Below are 23941 nucleotides of genomic sequence, written 5' to 3'. Positions count from 1 at the left end.
ACGAAAAGATTCAAAATCGGGTTTCATGGCCCAAGTCCTAACCCGACTTGGGGAGTAGACAAGAAGTTCCTCTACTAGGGGTATTCACGGGTCAATTTGATTCAGATTTTGGGTGAAATTAGAAGTAAACCAATTAAATTGTAATTGGTTTGAATTTATGTTTTTTTTGTGTCTATCCAAAACAAACCAATTTAATTAAAAATGAATTAATTCGATTCGGGTAATTGGATATCCGATAAAATAGAAATTAATAAAAAAATTTTAAAAAACAAAAAAAGTATTTTAAAAATTATGAAAATATAATAATTAATAAACATGTAAAATTAATAAATAAATTAATAATATATTTACAATAATAAAATATCTATAATAATTCACAACTATAATTTAATTCATTGTCGTAAATAATATATATATATATATATATTTTAATTTAATTAATAAAATATTTAGGTCTATGAATTGGTTCTGCTATAGTAAAGTGAAATAATATTGAGAGAACCGAATGAAGAGGATAATTGACATTATTATGACTCTATTAAATAGAGAATTAAGAGTAGATTATGAACCTGATCATCATCGGCTTTGGAAGAAAGTTTTTGAAATGGAATTTCCTCAAAAAATGGGGATATTGGAAGGTGCAGTCTGAAACCAAAGGATGTATCTAATCAGAGATTCTTGATGTACACCTTTTTTTTTACTTTATTTATATTCCTCTTATTAGTAAAATATATTTTATATAAAAAATGTTGATTCGTTGGCTGTAATCGACTCGGAACTATAAATTGGAATATGTTTAAAAAACTAAATAACCACGTGTTACGTTAGGAGTACGTATTTCATTTTTTTAATTAAATAATTACATGTCAACCCAAATTGACGTAGGAACAAATTTCTCTGAACAAGATTACTAAACATAGTTACGAGATAATTAGCTAAAATTCCACAAAACAGTTTAAAAAATATTTATAATCGTCCCAAATACAAGAATTTTATAAATACAAGTGACTCACTAGGAAGTCACAGGAACGTTCTAAATAACTCATATTTATCTTCTACTCTTGCTAACTTGAACGTTGGAGTGTCTTTGCAGGTGTCCACCGCTACCGTTCTTGGAGGAAACCAATGTATCATCCTTCTTGTCTAAAGAAAAGCGGAGTCCGAACATCAGAAAAGTGATTTTTATCTTTTTACAGGATGTAATTAACGGCGGAAGAACAAAATCCTGTAACGCACTATAAATTTCAAATTTTCTGGTAACATTATTTAGCAATGCAATTTTAGTTACATACTACAAATTTACATAAAAAATATTGGTTTCGTAAGATTATAAAACTATTTGACCTAATAGCAAAATTAATTTCATTATCTTTGATCAAGAATAAAATTCCATAGGATCTAAACAATTTGAACATGAATAATTTCATACTTTTAATATGTTAGTTCAAAAAAAATTTATCATCTATTCTATTCCTTTAGTAATAGAAAATCTTTCAAACTCATTTGGAATTCATATATTATTTGTAAATACAAGTTCTGTCTTATTTTTTATTTCGCATTACTTTACAACCTTTACTCTATTCACAATATTTATTTTTATACTACTTATTATTTTCCTTCTTATAACAATTTTTAATTAGTTTTCAATAAAGTAGCATAAATACAAAATTACTAATTTTTATTGACAATTTTTATTGATACAATGAGATACATTTATTCTCAATTATTTTTTCTATCGCAAATTTCTATTGTTAGTAAGTACTATTCTATTTTTCAATTGCATTTTGATTGCTCGATACTATTATATGGTCCTATTTGTGTTGTTCCTTCGTTAATTTCAATTATTTGTTTCTTCGACTTTAGCCAATAAAATATGTATTTGCATTGTCACATTTAACTTCTTTTCTAAATTAAAACTATCTATATATTACCATATCATGAAATGCTGAGGTCAATATAAAAAGACAAATTTGAAGTCAACTCAAAGACTATAAACCGGAATATGTTTAAAAACTAAATAATTGGCGCAGGAATCTCTCCACAAATCTCTCTGAACAAGGTCACTAAACACAGTTACACTAAATCACAGGGACATTATTTATTCTGAATAACTCATATTTATCTTCTACTCTTACTAACTTGAACGTTGGAGCCCACCGTCGCTGTTTTCGGATAAAACCAATGTATCATCCTTCTTGTCCAAAAAAAAGCGAGTCGAACATAAAAAAAACGAATTATACCTTAGAATCGGTTATTCACGCAAAAACAAATGTAAATAGTATTATAAAGAGAAGTAAACATATTAGATTAATAAAAATAAATAAAATTTAAGTTTCATTAGAAAATAAAAAATAGATATTTATTACTATTTAGGAAATAAATATGTAAGACTATTATATAATTATAAAAAATATAAGGTATTATATATTTTCTATTTTCTATGAAATTAAATGTATTAAATATATTATGCATCAATCATTTATGTTCTACAAATTAGGGTATACATATTTATCTTGACGACGTGACACCACATTGGAAGGATTTTGTAGCCCTTACAAGTTTTTTTCCTTTAGCTTTTTATTGTACTGTGAAATACTAATTTATTGCGAATCAAAGATTTATTTAAATGTTTGTGATTGGTCAATAAATTATTATAAAATAACATTTAAACATCTAATATTTATTTAAACAGATTAATAAATTAATTACACTACAATAAATAAGTTTTTTACCATGTTTTAAAAGCGTGCTAAAAAGTGTAAAAAAGTGTGCTGATAGCTTTTTGGCATGCTTTTTGAGCTATCGGCACGTTTTTAAAAGGGTCACATCCGCAGCGTGCCGATTGCTCTATTGTCACGCTTTTGTGGATCTATCGGCATGCTTTTTTTGTTGGCATGCTTTCATCTCTTGCCACGCTTAAAAGGCGTGACCATAGGTCTTAACCTATAGGTACGCTTAAAAAGCGTACCGAAAAGTGTACATATCGCTACACTTTTAAAACGTCCCAGAATGTTTACTTTGGGTACTCTTTAAAAGCGTCCCGATAGGGAAAGATATGGCTACACTTTTTAAACATGCCAATAGAGTCTCCAAAAGCATGACTATTTATAAATACGAAAAGATATGGCTATGCTTAAAAAACGTGCCAATAGATGAGGATATGGGTACGCTTTTAAAGCGTGCCGTTGCCAAGTTATGGCCATGCTTATTGAGCATGCTTGTTGAGCCCAAAACTATATTGAAGAATATGATGTCGAAGAATAATCTTCTCATGATGTCCTAATGTCCAACAATCTATATTGCTTGTCGAAGAGTGGAGAAAGGTGTGCTCTTTGGGTAGTTGTGAAACTTGGTCTTGAGGATGTCGTAGACGTTATCGGGGTTGGAGATGATGTTATGAGGACGTGGAAGTGGATGCTTATGGTGGGTGAATAAGTGCAGACGAGGTGGATGTACCAGTCAAATAGATTTAGGAAGTGTGTGGTCCATGACATGTTGAGGTAGGTTCGACACATGTAGCCATTACACCATCGCTTAATCTTGGAGCTAAAGATGAGGAAGAAAAAGATGGAAAAGAAGACTGTGAAGGTAAAGAAGGATAGTATGAATGTTAGGGTTATGCGAGATATGACAAAAATTGGGGAAGAACAGTGTCGTTTTCGAATAAAGGGGTCAGGGATCATTTTGTCCCTTGTTAGAGTTGTCAGGGATCATTTTGTCTCCTATTAGAGTTGTTAGAGACCATTTTGTCTTCTGTTAAAGTTGGCAGAGCCAAGGACCTAAGTGATTGATGGAATTAATTGTTAAGGACCAATCGAGTAATTAATTTTAGTTAGGGACTAAAGTGTCTGGTCCGAAATTCTTTGAGGTCCAAAATGGATATATACTCTTAATAATATTTTAAAAATAAACATATTTAAAAGAGTAAAAAAATAGTATTTTATTAATATTTTTAAATAAAAATAAGCTTTTTAAAACATTTATATATTTTGAGGATATATCCAATATCCAATCCAATTTGCAAATGTGCGGATCGGATCCAAGCTAAAAAAATCGCGGATATTAATCGCATTCCCCCTAGTAAAAAGGACAATTTTAAAACTTGGTTTTAAACCTTAGGGACAATTTTGTATGCAAAAGCAGGTTGGGGATAAAAAAAATTTTCGACCTATACGGCTATACCTTAGGGACCAAAATCATACTTAACCCAAAATAAAAAAGGACCCTCTAAACTACATCCTCAATAATTACCTAATTCTAAAATTTTTTTCCGTATACTAAGAGTGACTCTATGCCATCAGAGAGAACACAACATATAGAAAAATTAACAAAAAGAAGAATACGCAGATTAATGCAGGAATATGCCCGCGGATACCATGATTGATTGAACCGGGTAAAGGATTTGCCATGACTTCAGAAGCGGATCCAAAATCTCAAGAATATCGACAGACATCCTCAACGATCTTAAAGATCGAGTTGAGGAACCAGAGACGGTCGTATCCAGAATTATATTCAGCAAAATTTAATATAGTATTCAAAATCTATAATCCTAAATTGTATCAATTTTTATATAGCATTCAAAATCTATAATCCAAAATTGTATCAATTTTATATAGGATCCAAAATTGAACTATAACAAAATTATATTCAGCAAAAATTAAGAATTACAACATGATTAAGTCATATCATTAATAAAAAAAAGACTGAAAAGTAGAAAAACTATGCATTAAGCCATCAATTCACATAATTAACAAAATAAAAAATTTAACTGAATTCAAATCAGTCTCATTGCAGCAACCAGCAATTCATATAGTTAATTAACAAAATAAAAAAATTAATTGAAAAACCCAAGAACTCACCACGGCAGAGAGCAGAGAAGGCCTCGAGTTCACGACGGCAGACTAGATGCCCGACGACAATGTTGCCAGAATCTTCAAACCGTGCTTCTGACGACCAGGACGACTAGACGACGCTGATGCCAGAAGCTTCAAGGTTCAGATGACCAGATGACGATGCCGATGACAACAGTTTCGATCCACAACGGTGAGTTTCTTCTATCTGTTGGAGTTCCTTCTGCCCGTTGACAGCAGTTTTGATCTGGTGTCGATTGTGGTAGGGACGGTGGAATTCGCTAGAGGAAGACTATAAGAGAAAATTAAGGTTGAGGAGGTGTGGTAAGTTGCTCTTAGAAAATGGGTTGGGTGGGTCAACTTTGTGGGTGCCTGGGTACTAATTAGTAAGGTTTTTTGTGTCAAAACGATGCTGTTTTAATGGATATTGAAAAATCGTAACTTTAAAAAACTCTGCCGGTTCATCGGATAATCAACAGTTTGACCAATTTTTTTTATTGGTTTTTTGTAGGATGATTCTGAAGAGTAACCGGACCTGTCAGATGACTAATTCTCTGTTAATTTAGTCGAACCAACCGGTCCGATCTGATTTTCAAAACCTTGGATTAATTAGTCCTACATACAATGATACTCCCAAGTTTTTGCATAAGTCTTTTTTCTTATTAAAACTACGTTTTGTTGAAAAATCAATATTTTTTTAACTAACAATTAATCAATACAATAGTGGATAAGGAAAAAAGGTTAAGAGACTGATAAAAAAGGATAAATATTGATTAATAATTAGAGTTTAATTTTGATGCACTAATAATGTAAAGTGTTTTACATAGTCGTGCAATTATATTCGTTCTTTTGGATGACCATTCACACAATTAATGTAAAAGGTAGTTATTTTTATTGCTGTTGCATCGCGTAATTAAATACACGTATAAAACTGCTTTACTGACTGCGCATCAAAATTAAATTCTAATTATTATTGATAAAAAAAGTTAATACCCACTTAGGTCTTAATCGGCCTCAGCTCCAACATCGATGCGTCAAGATCCAACAAGTTGTTTGCGAAGAATTCTTTACAAATGGTGGATCGGGTTCTCCGGGTTTAGACCGTAGATCTAGCGGGTGGGGGTTTTGGCAAAGTAGCCGGTGGCTACTTTGCACATGACTACACCAACCTGAGATACTGCCAAGAACTCCCCCCTCCATTTACTTTACGAGCACCTTTGCAAGAGACAAGTTGTTTTAGTGGACTGTCTCCGTGCACGCCATGAGTGTGTGAACGAATTGGATCTCATTCTCTTGCGAGTCAACTAAGACGAGTGGCTGAGTCAAGGATGACTTAGTAGGCGAGGGTTTCACATGCTTGGAGGAAGGAGATAGGGAATTGATGGTGGTGGCACCGACACTATATATTGCCTTGCTTACGATAGACTTGAGGTCGTAATCAAAGGAGGAGTTGTCATCAAAGTCCCTATCCACAAAAATTGTAACGGTAGAGGATTCAATTTGAGGGAGGAAGACGGCGGAAGAAGAGGAGTAAATGGAGTGTTGCTGCAACAATGGGGGAGAAGAAAGAGGTGGCACGTCGAGAAAAATACATTAATGAACACAATTTTGACAAAAAAAAAATATATCCATCCATACTAACAATCTAAATGTACTTTTTGATGGGTTCTTGTTGATCATCGTTTTAAGCCAGTTGGAGATATTTACAAGGTTAAAGTGAACCATATCGATCAAGAGTTGGTGATGATAATGGTGGTAAAGAAAAGGAGTGATAGTTAATTGGTGGTAGTAAAGTTTGAGATTGAAAAAAGAGTAGTGTGAAATAAAATAAAAAATTACAATTAGAATATATTAAAAAATTATTTAAAAATTTTAAATTTTTTAAAATTTGAATAATTTACGCGCAAAAATTTATCTTTCATAACTCATAAGTAAAAAATTAATTTTATTATTTTGTGGCTTGAGCTCACTTGTCTCATTGCCATTTTCTTTTTCATGTCCTATCATACATTAAGAATTGGATGTCTATTTATTAAATTTTTTTAAAAGTTAAGAATGAAATTCAAACCTGTAATTTTTAAGTGAATATGAAGAGATTATATCATTTGAGATATAACGCAATTTGTTCAAATATTTATTTAAATTTTTATTCATTATTAATTTAATGATTTTATAGGTTTATTTTAAAGTAAGTGTCCAATTGTTATTGGGAAGACACAAAAACCAAAATATAAAACCGTGTGACAGGTAGGTGATCTAAATCAACATTTACCCGCTCAATTATCTCTTTCTAAATCAAAGAATACACCAAACAGTCAAACCCGCAAACATGGCTTCAAGCAGCACAGGCAACAATGGAGGACTCTCCAAAATCAAAACCGTTGTCGTTTTGGTTCAAGAGAACCGCTCCTTCGACCACATCCTTGGTTGGATGAAGTCCCTCTATTCGGAAATCGATGGCGTGACCGGTTCCGAATCAAATCCGATTTCTACCTCCGACCCAAACTCAAACCGAATTCAATTTGGAGACCAGTCCGCCAACGCTGATCCAGACCCGGGACATGCCGTCCAAGATATCTACGAGCAAATCTTTGGAGAGCCATGGAGTGAGTCTTCGGCGGCAAATAAGTTGCCGCCGACAATGCAAGGCTTCGTTCAAAATGCGGCGAGGCAGCCGCCAAAGAACGGCGACGAGGAGCTGCCCCCGAGGACGGAGGCGGTTATGAATGGGTTCAGACCAGACCGGGTTCCGGTCTATGCAGAGTTGGTTAAGGAGTTTGCGGTTTGCGACAGTTGGTTTGCGTCGGTTCCCGCGGCGACGCAACCAAACAGGCTGTACGTGCACTCTGCGACGTCGTATGGAATGACAAACAACGACACTGGGAAGTTAGTTGGAGGGCTGCCGCAGAAAACGATATTTGATTCGTTGGATGAGAATGGATTCAGTTTTGGGATTTATTATCAGACACTACCCATCACGCTTTTCTACAGGTTTCGTCTTGTTCTTCTTCGTTAATAATTACTTCGTTGCTATGAGATTTTTTTTAATTATTATTATTATTATTGAAAAAAAAAATTAATTTTGATGTCTATAGAATAATTTCACAAGCATATCTAACTACTTTTTTTATATTAATCCCATGAATGCTCATTGCATCAAAATTAAATTCTATTAAGAGATACTAATTTTATAATTAGAATTTGAGTTTAACACTGGTAAATTAGGGGAGTTTGGAGTGAGGCTTAATCTTCTTTGAAGGGGAAACAAATCAATTTAGTTTAATTTTGAATTTTTTTTGAAAAAAATTGAATATTAAAATATAAATATAATTTAAGTTGACAACATAAATAAAATTAATTTTATGTTCATAAAATATTATTTAAATAAAACTATTGTATGAATAAAATAAATTATATAATATATTAATTATATAATAAGTAAGATGTACGTACAATATATATATTTAAAAAATGGCATAAATATTATTTTTCAACTAAATATATATATAACGGATGAAGAATATTATATACATTTTTGTGTATATCTCAGTGCGTAAAGTTTTCACAATGATATTAAATTAATTGATAAAAAATAATTAAAAATAAATAAATTATTTTTTGTTATACCCAAAAAAAAAAATATACACTTAATAATATACCAAAAAATAATACATATAAATACAATTTCTGAGGTCCACAACAACCCAAGAGTTACACACTTACACCAATCACGAGCAATTTGTTAACTAAAAATGATTATATTATTCTCCTCCTTTATTAATTAAAGGTTTTTTTAGTAATATTAACTTCCTCAAATTAGATAGTTCCTACAATAATTAGGAAAATTGTCAAATGTACTGTTATATTGGTGTTTAAGGTTTAATCATTGATCTTAATTATAAAAAATATATATAATATATATAATTAAGATTAACGGTTAAAAAATTACTGAAATACTTGTATACCGATATAATTAAAATCTTTTTCAATAATTATATTAATAGTGTATGCATCGTGCAATTTTTTTTTGTATTTATGTTTGAAATATATGTGTTTAAAAAATTATTATTAATATGTTATTGTCTATACAAATACCAAATAATAATAATAATAATAATAATAATAATAATAATACATTTAACTATGACTTATATGTCTCATAAAATTTTATTTTATTAGAATTATTTTTTAAATATGTGTCCTCAAAAAAATATATTACCTAATTATTCTCTTTAAAAATATATTACCTAATTATATTACCTAATTTAATTCTTTAATTTTTAAAAAATTATGTATAATTATGATATAATTTATATAAAATCACCTTAAATGTAATTAATAATAAATTAAAATATTATATTTTTTAAAGAGAGGTATGTGAGTGATATTGTTTATAGTTAGATAGTTCCTACAATAATTATATTATAAGTGTTAAACCGTATGGTAGTAAAACATTTTCAAACACACAACACACTAAGTTATAGTGAAAATTTTCCGGACAACTATATATTATTATCTTTATAATAATACTGTATAGATTAAAAGTAATTATTGTATGATATTGATTTTGATACATAAATTAACATTAAAGAATATTAACGCATCCGCAATCATATATATAGTATTGTTGTTGTACTGTTTAAATAACATTTATGGGCGACATGCGCTGTACCTTAAACTTTATTATATTCTTAGTAAATATAACCTTACTGGCTTACAGCTCAAAAGAAGAACAAATTTTGAAGTAAACGTGATACATATGCAATAATCTACCTTAAAAATTCATATGATTTTTTTTTCGAAATATATAAATATACTTTAGGCGCCAATGATTTGGTGGAATCTCTTGTTCCAAGTAAAATAATGGTGGAAGTGGGTTGTTCCGTTAGAGTTGACAACATACACTTTATTTATAGATATTCAATTCGATCTAATTTAGTTGGATAAAATTTTTATCTAGGTCAGATAAAATACAGATTAAACTTTAATTTTATTCGATTAATTCACATTATATATATATATATATTAAAAAAATTATTAATTAATAATTTAATATATTTTTTTATATAAAATCAGTTTTATTTTAAATTATTATCAATTTATTAATAAAATTGAATACTCACGAATTAAAAATAAATAAAATTAAAATTAAGGTATTTTCAATTCACAAATAAAATATAATTAAATTTATATAAAAATTTCAATCTATAAATAAAATTAGAATTAAATCCAATTTTACACTATTTTATCCGTTGTCAGTTGTCACTCTTAATTACAGATAGATATATATGTTGCCAGCGGCCAGCCTGGCAAACTTATATGAATGTGCTATGTGGGGGACATTAAATATGCAAGCCATACTCCATTAGGGCTGGCAATTCATACCCTACCCGCGGGTATCCAACCCGCTGCGGGTAGGGTAGACTACCCTACCCGCTGCGGGTAGGGTAGGGTATGGTCCGGGTATGCCTGCGGGTAGGGTAGGGTACGGGTTTAGGGTGTACCCTACCCTATCCTACCCGTACCTCAAATATATAACACATATTTTATAAAAATTAGGTATATAGTTAAAGAAGTGAGAGTTGAACCTACAACCTTTCTTATGTAATGACTTACAATAAGTAAACAACCACTAAACTAGTTAGTTAATTTAGTAATTTAGAGTACTAGTTTGTTATTTTTTATGTCATTAATATGTATAAAATTTGACATGATTGAATTTTATATTTACTTTAAAAAATTTTTATATATCTGCGGGTAGGGTAGGGTAGGGTAGGGTTTAGAACTTTAGGGTGCGGGTAGGGTTAGGGTTGAGAGATTCTCAACCCGCGGGTAGAGTATTAATAGAATTTTCAACCCGCGGGTAAGGTTAGGGTTTGGTCCAAACCCTACCCTACCCTACCCATTGCCAGCCCTATACTCCATTATATTCGGTATCATGTCATCTCTTTTTCCGTAGTAACACTAGCAGCAAAGATGCAATTCGACTCTTTTTTATAATATTAGTTTTGGACAATATAAATTTAATATTAAAAAATTTATTAAATAATAGTATAAATTAATTTTGTAAAAAATTTTATTTATAATTTATAGGAGATTTTGATCTTTCACAAAGTTTCGTTTTTAACGATATAAAACTCAAGATTTTGAAAGCTAAATTAATTATCGAATCATTCTAACATTAATTTATTAGTTTAGAAGTTCAATTAATTTAACTGTGGGTTTAATCAGAATAACTAAATTATAATAAAATAATATATTAAATTATAAATAAATACAAATAACATAAATCTATACCAAAATAAATTTTAAAAATTCTTAAATTTAAAGTATAAAATTGAATATAATTTTTTAATTTCATATACCTATAATATAAGAGTTAAATTAAAAAAATTAAATTTAAAGGTTTATATATATTCAGAGAAAAGAAGAAAAAAAGAGACACATAATGAAAAAAGACACTAATAATAGTAGGACGAAGAGAGGAACAAGAATGTAAATAAAATATAAATTATTATTTTTATTAAAAATAAATTCATCTAAAAATTAGTAAAGGATAATTTTAAATTTTATTACAGTGTTCATAGAAATATTTGTTAACATAAAATAATAGTTAGAAATAACTTATTTGTTATAAAAGTATTATAATTAAAATAATATTTTATTTTATATTTATATATGGATAATACAAAAAAGAGTTAATAACTTTTTTAGTCCTTATCATTTTTCTCCAAAATCGTCCTTAATATTATAAATATAATTTTTGGACAAATTTATAAAAATAATTATAACTCTTAAAAAAATTTATCTCTCTATTACTAATTCCAACTCTTTTACCAATAATCTTAATTAAAATTATATAAATTAGGGTTTAAGATTTAACTATTCTAATTTTTTTAGTAAATAAATTACTTGAGACAGTGGCAGCACAAAAAACTTTTTTGTCGTGGTAGAAGCAGCATGTATGGTGCAGTAGCAATGGTGTAACTAATTTGGAGGGTTAAATTTAGGATTTTAATTAAAAAATAATGTAAAGTAGGATACAATATAAAGAGAGAGAAGGACAACCTATCTAAAAGGAGGAAGGAGGCAACTCCGACGAGCAGCGACAAAATCGGCGATAGCACAACAGTGATCCACGCGATACAAGTTGATGGTGGTAGCGACCAGTCCATGCGGTCTTTGGAGGCTATTGGTGGTAGCTGGCACTGACGGAAAGACTATTGGAGATGGTTTGGAGAGAGAGAGAGAGAGAGAGAGAGAGAGAGAGAGAGAGAGAGAGAGAGAGAGAGAGAGAGAGAGAGAGAGAGTCTTCCAAAATGAGAGTGAGAGGATGCACAATTCTAATTTAGGGCCAATTTTACTGTCGGATTTAGAGGCGGATAAATCCGACAGTAATCCATTGTGCGTGGCAAAATACTATGTTTCATTAATCCGTCGATAAATTCGGCGACACAAAATGCGCTAAATTTTCTGTTCTTCCCTCTAAATATTTTCGGCATATTTACGGACAAAAAATCTAATCCAACGGTAATTTTTTTTATCGGACGAATTTGTTGCCTGATTCATTGCTGGTAGACCCGTCGCTAATAGCCAATCCTAAATTCGACAGTCAATCTGTCGATATTTAGCGTTTTTTTTGTAGTGAATGACAATGGCAGCAACAACACTCAATTTTAAATTTGGATTGTGAATTGATAAACAAAAAAAGTGGAGTATTAAAAAGAGATGGAAAAAGCTTTGCACAATTTAGAAATCACAATCAGTTCAGTGACGGTAAAATCCTTTATAGCAGCATCAAAATTGGTGAGAGACTTTGGTATCACCAGAACTAGTTCGACAAACCATAAAAGAGCTTGGTGGCAACAATGGCAGTAGCTATAATAACAATTAAAGCAACAACACCCACACTTGAGAAACTCCAATAGCACCAGCAGTGAACAAACGGCAACACCCACACTAGAAACCACCCCTTCTCCCTCTCCCTCTCCCGACCTCCAACAACCTTCCTCCTATTGCTTGATGGCAGTGACTTTCCAATCCTCCATTAGCGCCATTATCACTTTGTCTCACTTCCTCCCATCTATTTATTTTTCTTAATTTTTGTTGTTTGGTGGCAGTGACTTTCTCTTCCTCCATCGGCGCCATCATCACGCTGTCTCACTTCCTCCCATCTATTTCTTTCTCTCAATTTTTGTTATGAAATTTTAATTAAACTAAATTATTTGTTGTAGTTATTGTTGTTAATGGCGGAACCAGAAATTTTATAAGAAGGGACCAATTAAATATAAAATAAATTAAAGTATAATATAACAAAATATGATTTGTATATCAAAAGAATAATTATATTATATAAAAGTCAATATTCAACTACATACTTTAAGATTTTGGTATTTTCAAACTTGTTTGACGATGCTTCATGGAACTAAAATCATCAATTATCATCTTTAAAGTGAATTTTGAAGCAATCTCCTTCTCAATATATACAATCATATAATTTGCTAAAAATTTATCTTCTATCTTGTTTCAAAGCCTTGTTTTAATAATCTTTATCGCTGGAAAAGTCCGTTCAATTGTTGTTGTTATAACAGGAAAAGTTAAAATAAGACAAATTAATCTATCAATTAAAGAATTCTTTGATTTTTTTGTCTCTGTCAATTTTTGACACAATTCAACAATAGTAGACAAATTTTGAAAATCTGGGACTTTAACCACATCAAGTTCATAATGTTGTAACTCATAATCCAATTGAATCCTCTCTTGCTCAGAAAAATCTAAAGAATAGAAATTCTTTGCAAGATTGCATATGTTGCAAACAATGAATAACTTGAAAGCATTTTTAGGATCCAAAGATGTACTCAATATGAGGAGCTCAGTTTCTTACTCACTAAATCTACTATTTATCTATTTCAATTAAAAATCTATCATGCTAGTAAAAATGTCAACACGGTAGTGTTCAACAGTAACAACATCCTTTTTACGACGAGACCGAATTATGTCACTAAAAGAAACACTCATATCTGGTATCTGAATAGCATGATCATTGTAGAAAGAACTAACTTTCTCCAAAAGTGCTCCCCAACTACTATCTCTTAACTGTTGAATCAATGACTTTGTACTAGAAACCAGATGCATAGCATTCAAAATGTCTTGAGATTTTTGTTGCAATGCTTGACAAAGTTTATCAGTGATTTGTATGATTTCTTTCATCATATGCAAAATGAAAACAAAATCAAATGATAATAAAGATTTAAGAGCATAAGTAGCATCACCACGTTGAGAATATGTAGATCCATTAGTAGCCAAATCTTTCAGAACTAAAGTTGTTGCTCCAAACATATGTAAAAGGCTACAAATTGAGTTGAAGTGAGAGCTCCACCTGATATCATCTAATCTTTTTAATGTGCCAATTTGATTAGCTCCTCTTCCTGTTTCAATTTGATTAATTGCAACTAAATGAAAAATTTCAGTTGGATAAGATCATTGCGTTTGCAAGAAGAGCACACAACATTGATAATATTACTCAAACTTTGAAAAAAGCATCTACATCAACAACTTCTTTAGCCGTAGCAACATGAGCTAGCTGTAATTGATGAGCAAAGCAATGAACATAATATGCATAAAGACATTTTTGAATAATTAAAGCTTGTAATCATTTCCACTCTCCATGCACATTACTAGCCCCGTCATACCTTTGACCTCGAACATTTTGAATGTTGAGATTGTGATGATATAATGTAGAACAAATCTCTTATTTAAGAGTAACAGAAGTAGTATCTTTGACATGAACAACATCTATTAGCCTTTCTTTGACAAATCCATACTTATCAACGAATCTAACAACAAGTGTCATTTGTTCTCTTTTAGATTCATCTCTAGTTTCATCAACAATCAAACAAAACTTTACATTACTAATCTCATTGTGAATTTTATTTTGCACCTTTCTAGCAAAAATATGTAGAATTTTCTTTTGAATAGAAGGTGATGTGTGTATTGCATTTTAAGGAGCATTCTCCAAGACAACTCCATCCACTTCTTTATTGTAAGAAGATAATAATTTTAACATTTCAAGAAAATTTTCTCGATTCTGAGACCCATGACTCTCGTCATGTCCCCTAAAAGCACAAGCTTAAAACGTTAACCATCTGACAGTATCAATAGAAGCTTTAAGATGCAATATATTGCTAAAAACTTGTTGTGAGATTTGCTTAGCTAATACTTTGTCAATGTGACATAATTGGTTAAGCAAATCTTTACAAGACTTACCAGTAATATTATGAGGAGAATTAAGAGATTTACCCACATGAGATAAAAATGCACAATCCTTTTCATTATTCACTTTTTTCCAATTGCAAAATCCTCCAGATGTTAATGGACTTGATTTTCTAGAAAATAAATAACATAGAAAACAAAATGCAGCATCCACTTCTGACGAATATTATAGTCAAGAAAAACTCTTAAATCAATGAGCATTGAAACGATGAGCATGACTTTCAAGACCAGAAAGAAGGTACTCATCCATAATAAATTGATATGGTCCAAACTTTATATATGCTCTATGGGTTTCATCTATTGATTGATAGGATAATTTTAAATTTGGGAACGTTTTTCGGGATCACGCATCAATGTATCAATGTTAACTTGATCTATTTCAGTCCTTGTTATTTTGGAAGCAGGTGGTTGAATATCTTGCTCAACAAATTGTGTCACAGGTTGTATCTTAGGTTGTTCAATAATATTTTGAACATTACTCAAAGAATTTGAAGTTAAATTTTATTCATCATATATTCTCTCTTTTCTCTTAAAAAATGAGTGAATTATTTTCATCTTTGACATTTTTAACTTAACTTGAATTATCTAGCAAAAATAAAAAAATAAAAAAAATTGCATATATGTTATTTAAAAAAATATATAAAACCTACTGAGCAATAACAAATAATTTTAGAAACACAAATGTATAATAACCAAAAATAAAGTTATTGATTTACCTTATTTTTTGTTCCAAGTCTCACCCAAAAATAATTCTAGTGAGTTTTGTGTTACCTAGATTATTTTTTTTTTATCAATAATAGGCTTACCATTGTAATTATTTTTTAGTGAAAGTGCATAAAGAATACATAGTATATAAAGTGTAATAACTCAACAAATATTTTCTAAGGAGAATTTTTCATTCTCTTCAACAATGAGAAAAACTTATTTTTATCCCTCTTTTAATCCCTTCTGGTTCATCAAACCATCAACATCATAGCTTGAACAGTTTAGGGTATGAGATTTTCTCCATGGTGTAGTGAGCATGGAGAGCAACCAAGCTGTGAATCAAATTGAAAAAAAAAAGTTGTGAATTGAGATCCATTCCAATTTTACGATTTTCTTTCTATCCCTAATTTTTCTTTCGACATTTTCTTTTCCTCATTCTTACCTCTTCCTTCAAACTCATCCAATAGAGTTTGATGAGAGGCTATTTTACAAGATTCTTTTTTTGTGAACATAGTTGTTCCGATCAACGAGTTGGAAGGAAGAAGATCTGAATCTTTATTACTCTGTGATTCATTGATTTCTCAAAAATGGCAAACATGATAAACAGATCCTCCTATTGTAGAGGTCGTGCAGCTACATTGACATGCTCTCATTGTAACAAGTAAGGCCACACAAAAGATGTGTGCTAGAAGAAGCATGGGTACTCCTCCCATTTCTATCAATGGCAGCAGCAATATAACACCACCATCAATAACATGATCACTGAGAGGCATGATGATATACTCAGTGACAAATAATTTCAGCCTCAAAGAGAACACTGAAATATCAATATCTGGATTTACTCCAGAGCAAAGATTTGCCTTGTTAGAGTTGATCAAAGACAAAAGTGTGCAGCAACAACCTCATAATGCAAATCAAATTTTGACTAATTTTATTCAAACTTCCATTCTAAGTAAAACTATTGCGTTAGATTTTAATGCGATAATTATGAGTATTATCACTCTAAAATTTGCACTATGGTCATTGAGTCCGGTGCAACATATCATGTGACTTTTGACTAAAAATTTTGTAAGCTTTCAAAATATTGCTCGAATCAGTATGATATTGCCAAATGGGACCAAAACTGTTAGCACCATCATTGGCACAATCACATTCTCTAAAATTTTTTTCTCAAAAATATTTTATACATTTCTTCTTTTGATTTTAAACTGATTTCTGTGTCAAAGTTAACCTCAAACTTACATTGTCAAATGTTAATCAATGATAAGTGTTGTGATATACAAGATCGATCCACATCAAAGATGATTGTCATTGCTAAGTGTATAGAAGGGTTATATACAATGAGTAGAGAACCGGAATTCTCTCACTTTCTCTCTCTTCCAACAAAGCAAGCTTCATTGGCGACAACTACGACTACTACTCATCCCATCACACCTTCACACAGTGAGTACAACAACATTTGGCATCTTAGATTAGGACACATATCCACGCATAAATTGATTTTTCTGAAGAAGTATTATCCTTTTATAGATTGTATTGCTTCAAAAATTTCTTGTAATTCATGTCATTTTGCAAAACAAAAGAAATTATCTTTTAATTTTAGTACAACTGAAATAAAAGATTATTTTGACTTAATTCATATGGATATCTGGGGTCCTATTTCTGTCCCTTCCAATGAAGGACAGGTATTTTTTTACTGTGGTGGATGGCAAGAGCAGATTCACTTGGATTTTTTGTAAGAAAACCAAATCTGAAGCATCATAATTGGTTATTAATTTTATAAATTTTGTCAGAGTACAATTTGAAAAACAAGTTAAGTGTATAAGGACTGACAATGGGCCAGAGTTTACTCTAAAATTCTTTTTTGCATTAACTAGAATTTTACACCAAACTTCTTGTGTAGAAACACCATAGCAAAACGGAATTGTAGAGAGAAAATACTAGCACATTTTAGATTTTGCTAGAGCACTGCTATTTCAATCAGGAATTTCACATTATTTTTGGCAATACGTAGTTGCTCATGCCATTCACCTAATTAATAGCTGCCCAGTACTAACCTGGATAATGCTAGTCCTTACAAGCTTTTGTATGGTAACTTACCTGATCTTTCCTATTTAAGAATATTTGGTTCTCTTGCATATGCCTCCACATTAACAAATTCAAGAACAAAAGTAGACCCAAGAGTAAGAAAAATAGATTTTCTCGGTTTTAAATTAAGAACAAAGGGTTTTCAACTTATTGATTTAAAATTAAAGGAAATTTTCATATCCAAAAATATAACTTTTTATGAAACTCATTTTCCATTTTTACATTCCACTAGCACTGACATTCCTGTGGTACTCACTCGTACTCCACAATGCATTGATCTTTTTTAATATGATATACCATCCACACATCATTTGCAATCACCCACACATACCACACTCACATATTCAAATGAGCATTTTCCAAACTCAGTGCACTCACTAATTTTCTCACACACCATTGTACCCATTACCACACCACACACTAATAATGCACCTGCATCACAACACTCTGACATCACACATGACTGTATTACTAGAAAATCTGAAAGAGTCAAGAAGCTGTCTGCTTATTTGAAGGACTATCATTGTATGATAATCCACATAGTTCACTCTAGCAATTTTGTCAACTCTAACTCTTTATATCCTATCTCACAACACTTGTCATATGATAAACTAACCCCAAAATATAAGTCACTTTCTCTAGTCATCACCTCAAATCCAGAACCTAGCACTTATGAGGAAGCGGCTGCACATGAATGTTGGAGAAAGGCAATACAAGATGAATTGACAGCTCTAGATCAGAACAGAACTTGGTGTCTCATTGAACTCCCAAAAGATAAGAAGTCTGTGGGTTGCAAATGGATTTTTCGAGTAAAATTCAATCCCAATGGCACCATAGAGAGGTACAAAGCGAGGTTAGTTGCAAAAGAATTCACTCAAGTGCAAGGAGTAGATTATGGTGATACTTTTAGTCCAGTTGTCAAAATGACTACCCTACAAGTAATGTTAGCATTAGCAGCGGCAAAGAAATGACATTTGAAACAGCTAGACGTCAACACTGCCTTCCTTCATGGAGATTTGGACAAGGAAGTTTATATGAAGATACCACCCAGTTTGGTTGTTTCACAACCAGGTTTGGTTTGTAAATTGCAAAAGTCTCTATACGGGCTTAAGCAAGCAAGCAGAAAATGGAACATTAAGCTCACTCAGACTTTTGTGGATGTTGGTTATAAATAGTTTTTTTATGATCATTCACTCTTCATCAAGAAACAATTTGAAAGCTTCACTGCCATTCTAGTATATGTTGATGACTTGGTTTTAACCGAGAATGACATTGGTGAAATCAATTCCATCAAGCAAAATTTGGATGACAAATTCAAAATAAAGGATCTTGGTGATCTCAAATACTTCTTGGGAATGGAAGTAGCACGCTCTAACTTTGGAATTCACATTTATCAGCGGAAGTACACCATGGACCTTCTTAGAAATTTTGGTTATCTAGATTGCAAGCCTCTCTCTACCCCATTTGATTATAGTCAGAAACTCTCAAAGGAATCAGGTACCATTTTAACAGACAATACTGTTTACAGACAACTCATCGGCCGACTCCTTTACCTCGCAAACACTAGATCCGATATCTCTTATGCTGTGGGACGTTTGAGCCAATTTTTAGACTGTGCAACAACTTCTCACCTATAGGCTGCTTTTTGTGTACTCTGATAAAGGCCAACCTGCAATTGATCTCTTCTTTTCCTCTCACTTTAATATTTAAACACTGTATGTCCATTATAAAAAAGAAAATAAATAAATTATTTTAAATAAATAATGTAAATAATACTTGATATTGTTATTAACTTAAAAAATTGAGATATACCTTTTTGAGTCTTTGTTGTGTATCCAGTAATTAATATTTCATTGTCTACTTCAAATCTTCAATGGTAGATTTTTCTTCATATGTCTTGTTAGTTTTGGTATAGAAAAAAATTGGAATGAAAAGACCAAAAGTCTACACAAATCTATAATTAGAGCCACTAAAAAAAAGAAAAGTAATAAACAACAATCCAAATACCCAATACATATTGTAGGTTTTACCGTTTTAATTATTTTAATTTACAAAATTCTGCCACCTATATTTTTTTTCTAACATCATATATAAAAAAATATTTAGTATTAATTATTACTATTTATTTATTTTTTTTGAAAAATTTTGGAAGACCATGACCACCTTAGGTCCCATCAATCTGCCTCTGATTGTTGTTGAAAATAATGAAAACGAATTAGAAATTTTGATAATATTTAAAAAGACATGTAAAAGTAATAAAAAAGATTAAAATTGATGGAATAGTCTAATATTTTATGGTAGTAAGGGTTTTTTAATTTTATTTTTGCCAATAATAATTTTGTCCAAAAAATAATTTTGGAGTAGAAAAGAATGATTTAAAATGATTTCTAACCTTGAGAATACATTTGATTAAAAAAGAGTTTAGGAACAATTTCAATTTTTGCCTAATACTTTAGAAACAAAAAAAATACTGAATCATAAAACCACAATAAAAATCAACTGATAATCATTCATCATAAATTTTCTAACTTTTGGATATGGAAAATTTTTGTTCACCAACTTCTTCTGCTAATAGCCAAATCTTCTGGATGCAGCAGTGGCTAAACCTAGTTAACTAATTCTAATAGTTTTGTTAATAAATTCACCATTTCATTGCTTTCAGGAATCTTAGGAAACTAAAATACATAGACAACTTCCACCCATTTGATTCATTCAAGAAGCACTGCGAAGAAGGGAAGTTACAAAACTACGTTGTTATTGAACCAAGATATTTCGATGTTTTATCCAATCCAGCGAACGATGATCACCCACCCCATGATGTGGGAGAGGGACAGAAATTGGTGAAGGAGGTGTATGAAGCACTGAGGAGTAGCCCTCAGTGGAATGAGATTCTGTTTGTGATCACATACGATGAACATGGAGGTTTCTATGATCATGTTCCAACTCCTGTTGAAGGAGTTCCTAGCCCTGATGACATTGTTGGTCCTGATCCATTCAAGTTCAAGTTTGATAGGCTTGGTGTTAGGGTTCCTGCCATCATTATTTCTCCATGGATTGAGCCTGGCAAAGGTTAGTGCATTATTTATGTGGAGTTTTATATGTGAGCCATTTCTTAAGGTCAAATATGTTGTGATACGTTTGTTTTTGTAAGGGTTAAGTATGATTTTGGTCTTTTAATATATAGGTCGAAAATTTTTTTCCGTCTCTAACATTTTTTTTCCATACAAAATGATCCCTACGGTTTAACTTGGCTTTAAAATCATCTCTAAGATTTAACTTGGTTTTAAATTTTTGGCGGCGAAAGCGGAGGCATCGTAGACAGCTTCTTCTTCTTCTTTCCTTCCCCCTTGAGAAACACTCTTCTTCTTTATTTTTCTTCTTACCAAATTTTGGGACAAAAATTTTTTTTGCCTATACCTTAAAAACCAAAATCATACTTAATCCTTTTTGTAGCTTTGAAACCAAAAGTTCAATGATTTAAGAGGTTCAAGAGTTGAATACAATATAATAATATATTTTTTTATGAGAAATTTTTAAAATAAGTAATTTTTAGTATTTTTTGTTATTATTTAATTAATGTCAATATTAAATTGTTGTTAAAAAATAAATTTTATTAATTTACGTGCATAAATTTTAAAAAATATAGATGTAAATTACATTAATTTATGTATGTAAATTTTAATAAATATAAGTGCAAATTATATATTTCTTATATACAAAATTCTTGTAAATAAATATGAGTGTAAATTATTATTGACTAAAAATAATAATATTTACTGACTATATAGAATTATTATTTTTTTATATGTTATGAGTATGATGGCTACCATAACTTTTTCTTTATTATTTGAGAACTTTTTAATTAAAAAATAAAATTAAAGAATATTGTTTCAAGATAAAAAATGTTATCTTAATTTGAACGATACTTCTTAAATATTGTTAAAATTATTTAACTACTAGTCATAAACTCTATATATGTTATTTATATAAAACATATATATTATCTTGAAAAAAAATTTAAAAATTAATTTTTTTGAATTCATTTTTTAATAAAAGTCAGACCAAATTTTAGTATTTTATTGGTCTATTGTCGATAATTTTTTTTTTTCATAATCGAATAAGTTACTTGAACCAATTAATTAGTCCAGTTTGGTGCAAAACCATGATTTGAAGTTTGATATTATATTCATGAGGTGTAATTGGATTTAAACTCAACGATGAGTATTACTAATTTAATTCACATTTCTTGTGTTTGTGATGATGCCGTAAAGATTAATATTATTGTATTATGTATGTATGCAGTGTTACACAATCCTTTGGGACCATTCCCTACATCACAGTATGAACATTCTTCAATAGCAGCAACTGTTAAGAAGATATACAAGCTACCTCAATTCCTCACTAAACGTGATGCATGGGCTGCAACTTTTGATTCTCTTTTAACCTTATCTACACCCCGAGCAGATTGTCCAGGTAAAGGAAACAAATACATATATAACAACAGTAATACTACATGACTAATAAATACTGTCATTATTTTGGTCAATAATAATTTTTACTTATCTTTATTTACAAAATTTATACACATAAAAATTAACACATTTGCATTCATAGCACCAAAATTTATACATATAAAACAATGTTTTTTTTTGTTAAAGACAATTTATTGTTTCTCTCGGCTAATTACTAGCCAAAATTGTTAATATGTGCAGACTCCCAAAATTTTCCCATATAATAATGCTCAAATAGAATTACATACATCTAATAAAAAAAATACAAAAATACTATTCATACACCAAAATTAGTTACTAAAATCAATCATTAATATATTTATGTACAAATACATCTGTGGTTTAATTTATTTTCAATGTATATTTGTATTTCAACATATATTTTATACTGGTGTGATTAATATTAGTGACTGATTTTAACGTACACATACCATAATAAAAAAATATATTGTGTTATGAATTTTGTAGAATCGATATAAGTCTTATATCGAAGCGCCAACATATAAAAAAAAGTAAAGAATCTTATAAAATTTTATTTAAAAATGCTATTCGTATACCAAAATCAATTACTAATATATTTGGGTATAAATACATAAATAGTTTATTTTATTTTCAATATATATTTATATTCTAACATGTATTTTATACTGATAGCTAACTTTAGTGGCTGATAATATAGTCGTATATCGAAGAGCCAACATATAAAAAAAATTAAAGAATCTTATAAAATTTTAAGCGCTCTCATAAAATTAATTGACATAATAAATTATTTATAATTTAAATAAGAAGTTTTAGGTTCAAGACTTGAAAATAACAAAAGAAAAATTGTAGGCTATATATTTTAGAAGGAAAAAAATTGTATTTTAAGTTTTTGATTAATTTTGGCAGAGAAATTGCCTGAACCGGCGAAATTAAGAGAAGTTGGTGCTCAAGAACAGGCGAAGCTGAGCGAGTTTCAGGAAGAATTGGTACAAATGGCAGCAACTTTAAATGGAGATCACAAAAAAAGCATCTACCCTAACAAGTTAGTTGAGAACATGACTGTTTTGGACGCAATTAAATATATTGAAGATGCATTCAATACCTTCTTAGATGAGTGTAACAAAGCAAAGCAAAGTGGAGTTGATGGATCTCAAATTGTTGATTGTGCTGATAAGAATAAATCAACACCACCAAATTCCAAGAATTTCTTTCAGAAGTTGTTGTCTTGTATAGTTTGTGATCCATAGTTCAATATATTGCGCATTTTATTTAACCATGAATCATTTCTACTGGGATACCTCGTTATTCTTGCGGTCATTTATTTGTGTGTACAATTATATGGCTTTGAGAATCAAATTTGTCTCTATGTGCTGAATAATAATGTTTTGTGTATTCATTTCTATTTCATCATAATAGTCTGATGGCTGAGCATAACTAAATTATGTTTCTCACTTTTAGTAAGAATTATACTTAATTTTCTTTCTTTTTATTAATCTTTTCACATTTTTTGTGTGTGTTAATTGATTGCTTTTA

The 23941-nt window shown here is 30.4% G+C and overlaps 1 protein-coding gene across 1 annotated transcript; it reads left to right on the top strand.

Moving 5' to 3' along the window:
* The first annotated feature begins 7129 nt into the window (after positions 1–7129).
* Positions 7130–23789, top strand: LOC130933018 (non-specific phospholipase C3-like). Its single transcript, XM_057862505.1, has 4 exons — positions 7130–7841; positions 20578–20984; positions 22218–22388; positions 23315–23789. Exons 1-4 carry the CDS (start codon positions 7180–7182, stop codon positions 23653–23655), a joined length of 1581 nt encoding a protein of 526 aa, XP_057718488.1. The 5' UTR covers positions 7130–7179; the 3' UTR covers positions 23656–23789.
* The last annotated feature ends 152 nt before the right edge of the window (positions 23790–23941 follow it).

Source organism: Arachis stenosperma, chromosome 6, assembly GCF_014773155.1.
Source record: "Arachis stenosperma cultivar V10309 chromosome 6, arast.V10309.gnm1.PFL2, whole genome shotgun sequence".
NCBI classification, from domain to species: Eukaryota; Viridiplantae; Streptophyta; class Magnoliopsida; order Fabales; family Fabaceae; genus Arachis; species Arachis stenosperma.
Note: the sequence above shows the minus strand (reverse complement) of the source record. Positions and strands in the feature narration are given on the sequence as shown.